Here is a 10,305-nt window from a genome sequence, read left to right as displayed (position 1 = left end):
CTCCTCCCGCTCCTCTCCCCCTCTGGCTCTCCCCACTCCCCGCAGGCCAACGTGTGTTATTTTATTTGTCTAGAGAGAGCCTATTTGTTCAGTGATGTGTGGCCTCCTGGCCGCCTGCTTTAATGGGGGACGCGGAGGCTGGTTTCTGCGAGTATTAGCATACAGCTGTCGCTCCGCCCGGCCCGGCGCGCACTGTATCCCAGCCTTATCATCACCTCTTCTCTCAACCAGAAAACAATCAACAGCTCCTCGCTCACGACGACTTTCGAGCCCCTCTCCCTGCGCCTTGGCTAACACTCAGCCCGTGCACCCGTGTGCGCGCGCTCTCTCTCACGCGCAGACACACACACACACACACACACACACACACACAACCTCTTCTGAGGGTAAATATTGATTGGCTGGCTTCACATTTTCTCCGTACAGTGTTCTCTTTCCTCTCCCACATCATCTTCTCTTTTTCTCTCGCCTTCCTGGGATATTTCGGTGGCATCTCAGGAGACATTTTGGGGAAGGAGGTGGCCACGTGCTAGTAAAAACCGACCTATGTCAGAAGATCATTAGGGGCAACTGTGAGGCATGGTTGTTACATGTGATTTGGGGGGAATGCAACGTGGGAAATTTAACTTTGGTGTTTTCCTGTCAGTAAGATTGGGCTTAGAGTTCAAGACTCCCTGCTGAGCAGCACACGCTGAAGTGCCTGGGGACTTCCTGGCACTCATGTCTCTTACAGAAGCCATGCCAGGGCTCCCCAAGAGAAGTCCAAATCTTGGTCTTTCTGAAGCCCTTTCTTCTGCCAGGATTCATCATCATCGAGGAATAAATATCTTTATTTTCCTAAAGCCCTTAAAACAGCCAGTTTCAAGCTATGATCAACAACTCTTGGGTTCCTCTCTTATTAGAAAAGTGGTTCCTTAGTGACAAAATGCTTGTCTGCACATATATGCTAAAATTCCTGCCTAGATTCAGGAAATGACTCACTTTCTGAATATAGGACAATGGTCAGTAACTTCCTCCAATGCACCATGTAGACTAAATTATATTCTAGACATTTTCAAATCTGCCATGATACCTATGGGGGCCCAAGACTACTTTTAAAAAGGCAGCAAAGGGAAACTTACTATAAAGTGCATGCGTGATTTGACATTAAGGTTGGCAGTATCATATGGGGTCACTCTTATGTGACCAGAAGCTTTTTAATGGTAGCACTTAGTCACAGAAATCGTAACTGTTGATCCTCTAACTGGTTGTACTGTTAATCTCCACCCAAGGTCCCAGGGCCTGTGAAAGAAACTCACTCCATTTGCTGATGAATTTAATCCAGGGCCTCTCAGAGGAAGAGGGTGAGGGAAGGAGAGTTTCTTGAGCTGTGACTCATTTGCAGGCCCTGAAATATGGTTCCATATGTGTTGGGCTTGCAGTTTGAAGAGGGGACCAGCAGCAATTGTTCTCCACAAGAGTTACACAGTTTGTACCATATGGTGGGAGCTGGGCCCTCCCTCTGAATGACCCATGTGCTTGTGTAAAACATACGTGTGCAGGAATTAATGGAGTTTATTGCTTGCTTTGGCCTGCCTTAGAAAAATCAGAGTCTAGGGTTCCAAAACCATCTTATTTTTGAGAGGTATCAGTTTGTTAATGGGTGGATAATTCTGTAATGCCAGCTATGACATCCTCCAAATTACTGTGTAGTCATTGTAATTGAGCCAACTTTTGCTAAATATTAACATAAATGCCAAAAAAAAAAAAAAAAAAAGAAAACTGTAATTCTGTCCATGAAAGCCACTTTTAAGCTCTACTGGTCAAAAATTCAGACACAAATTGTGTCACACTATCTGCTTAAAAGAGATTCAAATAAATGAAAACAGTCTTATGTGTTGTTCCTGAATCCATATTTTGTGCTAGGCACTTAATTTGCTTTATTTACAAGAAAGAGGGCTACTGACCCACGTTACAGGTGACAGGTACCAGAGGGGGCCGATGCAAAGCAACAACGCTGAGGGTCAAAGGAAATGACCAAGATTAGTTTCCCACCACCGTTTTCTAGTCTAAAACCTGTGTGTGAACCTGAGTTGATCTTCCAGTTTTTCTGGTGCATTTATGCTCCTGATCTGGGACAGGAAGTAGAAATAGAGGGGCCGTGAGAGCAGCCTCCTCGTTTCAAAAGTTCCTGTAAACCTGTCTGTGCAATCAGTCCTTCTGATGTTAAATTACAGAGATAATTTCCTGTCATCTCTTTTACTCATTTTCCATCCTGGGCACACGATTTTCTTTTCTATCGCACACGAGTATGACCGGGTAAACATGTAAAGGGCTAACAGCGTTGGCGGCAGGACTTTTCAGGAAATCAAACAGAACCACGCCCAAGGTAAAAAAACAAGTTTTACACAGTACGGTCTCACTTTATTGCTAAAATGGGTTATTCTGCCCAGGAACACGCCTGGTGTTGGTAAAGCGTCTCCCTGCCCCAGAATCGAGACGCACCGCCGTGCGCCACCTACTGGGACGATAGGAAACCACAGGCATCGGTGGACACGGAAAAGAAAGGACGGAACCACGACGGTGCCTGGCAGTCCAGCCAGGCTTCAGAGAGGTTTCCTGCTTCTACGGAGCACCTCCCGGAACGACACGAGTGGAAGCCATCAAGTGGAGGCCGTGGCCACCGCTAAACGATGCCCTGCCACGCGTACATGGGCAGGTGGTAATGATTGTAGCGCAGGTAGTCAAGGATGCTCTTCTCTACCAGAGGCCTGTAGACGGTTTCCCGGAAAACTCTTTTGAGGTAATTCTTGGGCTTCTCGGGCAGGTTAATTTCCTCATCTTCGATCTGACGGGCTAACTCTTCTATGGAAGGAAGGTTTTCCTCCTGGAAAATACGGTAAGAGGCCAGATACTAAAATTACTTGGGTTTAGCTCCACAGTAAGAGGGCAAGTTTCACTAAAACTCCCCAAGGTTGGTCATTTTTTTTCCTACATTAAAAAAAAATTTTTTTTTAACTGTGGCAAAACACACATAGCGTAAAATTTACCACTTTAACCATTTTTAAGTGCAAGAAAGATTCAAAGGTGTTAGGGGCTTTCACACTGTCGGCCATGACCGCCCTCATCTCCAGAATGTCTGCATCCTCCCAAATTGTAACTCTTTAATTTAACCCCTGACTCCCCATCCCTCTCACCCCAGCCCCTGGCGACCACCCTTCTCCTTTCTCTATGGCATCTCGTGTAAATGGAATCAAACACTATTTGTCTTTTTGTGACTGTCTTACTTCACATAGCATAATGTCTTCAAGGTTCAGCAAGGGTAGTAATTTTAAGCTCTTAATTTTAAGCTCTTAATATACAGATAGAAAAGATCTGTATATCAGGCTTGTTTTAAAAATAAGAAAGGAGGTGATTAAAGATTTTTACATGAAAACTCCTAGATGGTTACTTTACTTGGTTACAGTCCCCAAGAAATGGGATTTTTAAAGCCCTGGAATAAATTCTGAGTAAAGGCAAATTTCGTTGATATCTTTCAAGATGGGGCTCAGAGGGAATAAAGTTATCTGAAGTTGAGAAGCATATGCTGTGCATGTTTACAATACAGTAGAGATTCTTCCAACATTTTATTATAAAATAAAAGGATTCAAACATAGAGGCAAGTTGACAGAACGGTGCGCTTGGCACCTGCATACACACTACCTGGTTTCTACAGCTACCATACTTGCTTCATCACCTATCTGCCCATCTATAGGAGGGTTGTTATAAAAAGCACTTCACTCAAAAATTAAAAAACGTTTTTAAAAAGGGACTTCCCTGGTGGTCCAGTGGTTAAGACTCTGTGCTTCCAGTGCAGGGGGCACAGGTTCGATCCCCGGTCAGGGAACTAAGATCCCACATGCCATGTGGCGTGGCCAAAATAAAAAAGCACTTCACTGAGATTTGAGCTGTGTGCTTTCTGAACCCCACAATAATTGAAAATTACCCTAAAGGAAGATGGACTTTGATGGTATATTTATTTGACCTTCCAATAATTCTTTTTTTCTTAACAGCAAAAAAAACCCACAAAAAAGCGGATAACTTGCAGAGTTCTACTGGATCATTAATTTATTAACAGTAAGAACTTAGAAAACTAGATTCAAACTATATGGAGACATAAGGTAATTATCACTTGGTTATGTAAGCGAGACACTGCCAGGTGTGGCAGATTATACACACATCACCTGGAAGTACAGTCAGTGGGGGGCCAGGACTCCAAATTGGCTCAACAAAGACGAAGAGAGAGAAAATGGCAAGGGATGCCCAGAACTAAATATTAGAGGCACGGAAACATTTGAGTGCCCAAGCACGTATGCAGTGCATCTGAGATTGAGTCTTTCTCCCTTAATTTTTCAGGAAAAATGTATCAAACATAAGCAGTGAATACACAAAAATTAGAGAAGATTTTGGGCTCGTGTTGCATGACGCTGTTCTAATCAGGGTAAATGGTGTAAGGTCACATAATGGAGCTTTTAAATTTACGGAACACAAATACTGCTCTAGATCGTAAACTCATTTTTGTACATTTGCCTCTCCTGGTGTGACCTTTTCTCAGTGTGATCACCTCCCCCCGACACTGTGACCACCCCCGCCCAGGGTGACCACCCCCCCTCCCAACGTGCTCATCTGTGAGCAGCTCACCTCACAATGCCACAGACGACACATGACCTTTTGTGTCTGGCTTCTTTCAGTTAACTCAGTGTTTTGAGGTTCATCCACTTTCTAGACTGTATCAGCACTTCATTTCTTTTATGGCAGAATAACGTTCCATCGTGTGGATAGACCACATTTGTTGATCCACCTGTCCCCTGATGGACATTTGGGTTCTTTCTTCCATCTTGTAATTCTGAATAGTGCTGCTATGAACGTTCATATACAAGTATTCCTTTGGGTGTATACCTAGGAGTGCAATGGCTAGGTCATGTAGTAACTCTGTTTGTAAGTTGTTAGGAGCATAATAATTTTACATTCCCACTAGCAATGTGTGAGTTCCAATTTTTCCCCATCTTTGCCAACAATCATTATTTCCTTTTTTTTTTTTTAACTATAGCCATCCCAGTGGGCGTGATGTGGTATTTCACTGTGGCCCTGGTTTGCATTTCCCTAATGATTAATGATGTGGTTTGCATTTCCCTAAAGATTAGTGATGTTAACATCTTTTCAGAGAAATGGGTTTACTCTTGCTCTTAATTTTACTCCATTGATCTATATGTCCATCCTTACGCAAGTACCATACTGTCTTGGTTACTGTTGATTTGTATTAAGTTTTGAAATTGCAAAGTGTGTATCCTTCAACTTTTTGAAAATTTCTCAAATTGTTTTAGCTTGCATTTCCATCTGAACTTTAGGATTGGCTTTTCCATTTCTAAAAAAAAAAACCATGGGGATTTTTATAGGATTGCATTGAATCTGTAGATTGCTTTGCATATAGTATTCCTATCTTAACAATTCTTTTTTTGTTTTTATTTTTTATTTTTTTTAACATCTTTATTGGGGTATAATTGCTTTACAATGGTGTGTTTGTTAGTTTCTGCTTTATAACAGAGTGAATCATTTATACATACACATATGTTCCCATATCTCTTCCCTCTTTGTCTCCCTCCCTCCCACCCTCCCTATCCCACCCCTCCAGGCAGCCACAAAGAACCGATCCGGTATCCCTGTGCCATGCGGCTGCTTCCCACTGGCTATCTACCTTACATTTGTTAGTATATATATATGGCACTTTGGTTTTTAAAATTTTTATTTTATATTGGAGTATAGTTGATTTACAATGTTGTGTTAGTTTCAGTATAACAGCAAAGTGATTGTTATACATATACATATATCTATTCTTTTTCAGATTCTTTTCCCATTTAGGTTATCCTATCTTAATAATATTAAATATTCAAATCCATGAACATAGATGTCTTTTCATTATTAAGGTCTTCTTTAATTTCTTTCAAAAATGTTTTGTGGTTTGCAGTGTACAAGTCATGTACCTCCTTGCTTAAACTTATTCCCAAGTATTTTAATATTTTTGATGCTATTGTAAATGGAATTGTTTTCTTAATTTCATTTTGGATTATAGATTGCTAATGTAGACAACTGATTGTTGCATGTTGATCTTATATCCTGTAACTTTGCCAAATCCATCTATTAGCTCTAAAATTCTTTTGTGATTCTTTAAAATTTTCTTTATATAAGATCATGTCCTTTGAAAATAGAGATAGTTTTCCTTTCAAACGTGGATGCCTTTTATTTCTTTTTCCTGCCTAATTGCTGTGCCTAGAACTTCCAGTACAATGTTGAATGTAAGTGGTGAAAGCAGGCCTTCTTGTCTGGTTCCAGATCTCTGAGGTAAAACTTTCAGTCCTTCACTATCGAATGTGATGTTAGCTGTGGGCGTTTCATAAATACCCTTTATCAGGTTGGGTCAGTTTCCTTCTGTTCCTGGCTTTTTAGTGTTTTGACTATGAAAGCATGTGTGATTTAGTCAAATGCTTTTTCTGCATCAACTGAGATTATAGCACTTCTCCTCTTTCGCTTTATGAATGTGGTGTATTACACGGATTAATTTTCATATGTTGAACCACTCTTACATTCCTGGCGTAAATCTTGGTCGTGGCGTATAATCCTTTTCATGTGCTACTGGATTGGGTTTGCTAGTATTCTGCTGAAGATTTTTGCATCATAACTTCATAAGGGATATTGTTCTGTAGTTTTCTTTTCTTTTGATGTCTTTGTCTGGCCCTGGTATCAGGGTAATGCTGGCCTCATAGAATGGGCTAGGAAGTATTCCTTCCTCTCCTGTTTGTCTGAGGAGTTTGAAAAGGATCAGTGTTAATTCTTATGCAAATGTCTGGTAGAGTTCAGCAGTGAAACCGTCAGGTCTTGGGATTCTCTTTTTTGGGAGGTTTTAGATCACTGATTCAATACCTTTACTTGTTATATAGGTCTCTTGAGATTTTCTGTTTCTTCTTGAGTCAGTTTTTGTAGTTTGTGTGTTTCTAGGAATTTCTCTGTTTCATCTAGGTTATCTGTTTGGTTGGCATACAATTAATTGTTCATAATATTCTCTTTTAAACCTTTATTATTTAAGGTTGGTAAATGTCCCCATTTTCATTTCATTAGGGATTTGAGTCTTTTTTTTCTTGATTAATCTAGCTAAAGGTTTATTTTGTTGATCTTTTAAAAGAACCAGCTTTTGGTTTCATCAGTTTTCTCTGTTTTTTAAATTTTTTATTTCATTTATCTCCACTCTAATGTTTATTATGTCCTTCCTTCTGCTAGCGTTGGGTTTAGTTTGGTTTTCTTTCTTCTAGTTCCTTAAGGAGTAGAATTAAGTTACTGATTTGAGGGCTTTCCTGTTTTTTAAATGTAAGCATTTACAGCTATAAATTTCTCTCTGAAAACTGTTTTCTCTTTGCATCCCATAAATTTTGGTCCGTTGTGTTTTCATTTGTCTCTAAGTACTTCTAACATCCCATTTGGTTTCTTCTTTGAAACCAAAGAAGTTGCTTAAGAATCTGTTGTTCACTTTCTAGTTGATTTCTAGTCTCATTTCATTGTGGTTGGAGAATATACTTTGTATGGTGTAAGTCTTTTAAAATTTATTGACACTTGTTTGGTGGCCTGTCCTGGAGAATGTTCCACACGCACTTGAGAAGACCATGCATCCTGCTGTTGCTGGGTCGAGTGCTCTGTATAAATCTGTTAGGTCTGGTTGGTTTATAGTGCTATTTAAGTATTCTATTTTCTTGTTAATCTGCTACCTGGTTCTATCCATTACTGAAAGTGAGATATTAAAGTCTCTATTATTTTCAAACTATTTTTTCCCAACTCTATCAATACCCATCTTTCTGAAGGATGATTCTGACTATACAGAATTTCACCTTGGTCAGTGACTCTTTTGGCTAGATGCATGACCAGAGGATTTATAAGCCATTCCCCTTTTGACTTCCACAAAAGGATTTGAGCTGTCTTATAATGATCTTGTTTTCAAAATAAATCATATACACATTTAAAATCTACATATGACTTATGGAAGTCCTAGATAATAGTCATTTATTTCTTTCTCCACACGTGGAGGGAGGGGAAAATTGATAAACTGAGTGCTAGGACATCAGTTGATGGGATTGAACTTCTGTACTTCCCTGAAGACAAGGTAGAGAGTGAAATTCAGTGGGTTACATCATCTCAATATTTGATAAAAGGAATTACTGTTATTCTGTAGTGAAGGCTATCTGCTTTGTTTTCCTCTTACCAGACTCCTCAGTGAAATTCCTGCATGTCTGTTTGTATGACTTCCACTTCCACTGTTGGCCTGTGTCCACCATACCTGTCACAGTCGCTCTGACTTTTGGTGGCCGGCACTTCCTTGGGGCCATTCTTCTGTGCCCCGTGCTCGCACACAAACCCCCCTTTCTCCCCCCCCGCCCCAGCTCTCTGAGTCCCTGTTCCATGTGTATCTGAGCTACAGGCAGACACCACTACAGGCCCCAACACCTACTGCGGCCCTTGCACTTGACAGATGTCAGAACAGTCCCCCAGTGGAGGCTCTTCTTGCAGAGGTTCCCCTTTCTGGAAATATAGAGAACCCACGAGGATGGTTGGGGAAGCCTTAGAGCATCTTCTGCAAAGGCCACTTGCAGTCTCCCTGCTCTCCTGCCAGGGCCCACTGCCAGGCCGAGTTTACGCACTGCAGACTGACCCACGGCAAACATGTTCTCCTGCCTAAAAGGTTTCAGGAGTCTCAGCGGGTGCCATGAGAAACAGCCACCATTGCGTTTGAGGATGTGTGCTTGGGAAAATGAAGAGAAAGTTTCCCTTTTAAACTTGACACCAAAAACCGCTTGGCTCTGTGCAAAAGGTTAACTGAGGAGTTCAGATCTGGGGTTTAGAAGGTTTAGGCATAGAATGTTGATGGAATAGCGAGAATACTGATGACTCCTTATGGGGCAGCGGTGAGCTGCAGGTTGTTTTGGGAGGGAAGGAGGGAGGGAGCTGAGCAAAGCTCAGTAAGCACCGGGCTTCCAGCTCGGGGTCATGTTTTAATGTGGACCGGCTTCCTCACAGCCCCAAATGAAGTGCAGGGACCTGGCTGACCTGTAACATCCTAAATCTCTCTCTCTATCTCATTACTATTCTCATTTCCAATTTGAATGACTCTCGCCGTGGCTGACCTGGCCCTTTAGCCGTCGGCGCCTCTGCTTCCCTTGGGTACGCTTCCCCGCCTGGTTCCTATCTTTGTGGGCACCAAAGAGAATTGAGTTTGGTTTAAACTTTAAACCTACATTTCCCAATCTGAATCTACTTCAGATTAGTAAAATTACATCAGTTTCCCAGCTTGGACCCCCAGGGATGAAACTGAACAGGGGCGGGGCAATGAGGAGAGGGTACCACGCCACCGCTGTGGTCCAGGGCCGACAACCCTGGCTTTGGAGCGGGGGACCCTTGGGTTGCGTGAAGTCTCTCGGCTTCAGCTTCCTCATGGGTTGAAGTGGAGGCGATGACAACAGTGCCTCCACCCACCTCGGAGGGTCCCTGTGTGGTTCGGTGAGGTGGGGGCGTGCAGCGGCTAGAACGAGGGGCCTGGGGACCTGGGCTGCATCTGTGCATCCGGTGTGGCAGCCCACACCCCGGAGACCCACGAGGAGGCGACACAGAGCCGCAGAACCTGCCCATCTAGACAGTCGGACGAGGCGGAAGCTCAGCTGAGCCCCAGCCCTCGTCCGAGTGAATCGAGGAGGAGTCTAGAATGCACGTTTGACCAAAGATGTAAACTCCCCACAACTCCGGTAAGGACTCTAGGTGTTGAAAAAAATAAAGTTTCACAAATATTTTACTACGTACGTGGCAGAGTCAAATTTCCTGCCGAGTACGGAGCCTGTGGGGTGTGCAGCCTCACTTCCAGTTAATCCTACATTGCTTGGAGAAAGAAGTTTCGGTTATAAAAGGAGTGCATTTGGACAGCTGTTGACACCTTTGGAACAACACGCGCACACGCATGGTTAGCGAACAGCTGGCAAATGCGGACAGAAACTATAGGAACGCAGCCTTCATGCTCGAGGGCAAGGAGATACCACCCACACAGCACTTTCAGCCCTCACTGTCAGCGGATAATGAAAGTACAGGTACTTGTAAAAGGGGAAAGCAAATTTGCCCCGCATAAAAGATGTGAACAATTCACATTCCCTGAAATATCACCATCTATGTTTACCTGCTCCGTAGTTTGTTTCTGTGAGGGACAGTTGATTTTCAGTGAAACCGTAAAGTGGGAATGTAGGGAAAAGTCTAAATGATCAA

At 42.5% G+C, this 10,305-nt stretch overlaps 1 protein-coding gene across 1 annotated transcript in view; it reads right to left on the bottom strand.

Annotated features, from left to right (window-relative positions):
* Positions 1 to 2,665: 2,665 nt before the first annotated feature.
* Positions 2,666 to 10,305, bottom strand: part of CFAP61 (cilia and flagella associated protein 61) — a 270,087-nt gene continuing 262,447 nt past the window's right edge. Inside the window, exon 26 of the mRNA XM_007454529.1 lies at positions 2,666 to 2,866. Coding sequence (XP_007454591.1) covers positions 2,666 to 2,866 — 201 coding nt within the window. The remainder of the gene's footprint in view (positions 2,867 to 10,305) is intronic.

Source organism: Lipotes vexillifer, unplaced genomic scaffold, assembly GCF_000442215.2.
Source record: "Lipotes vexillifer unplaced genomic scaffold, Lipotes_vexillifer_v1.1 scaffold365, whole genome shotgun sequence".
Classification (NCBI taxonomy): domain Eukaryota; kingdom Metazoa; phylum Chordata; class Mammalia; order Artiodactyla; family Lipotidae; genus Lipotes; species Lipotes vexillifer.
Note: the sequence above shows the minus strand (reverse complement) of the source record. Positions and strands in the feature narration are given on the sequence as shown.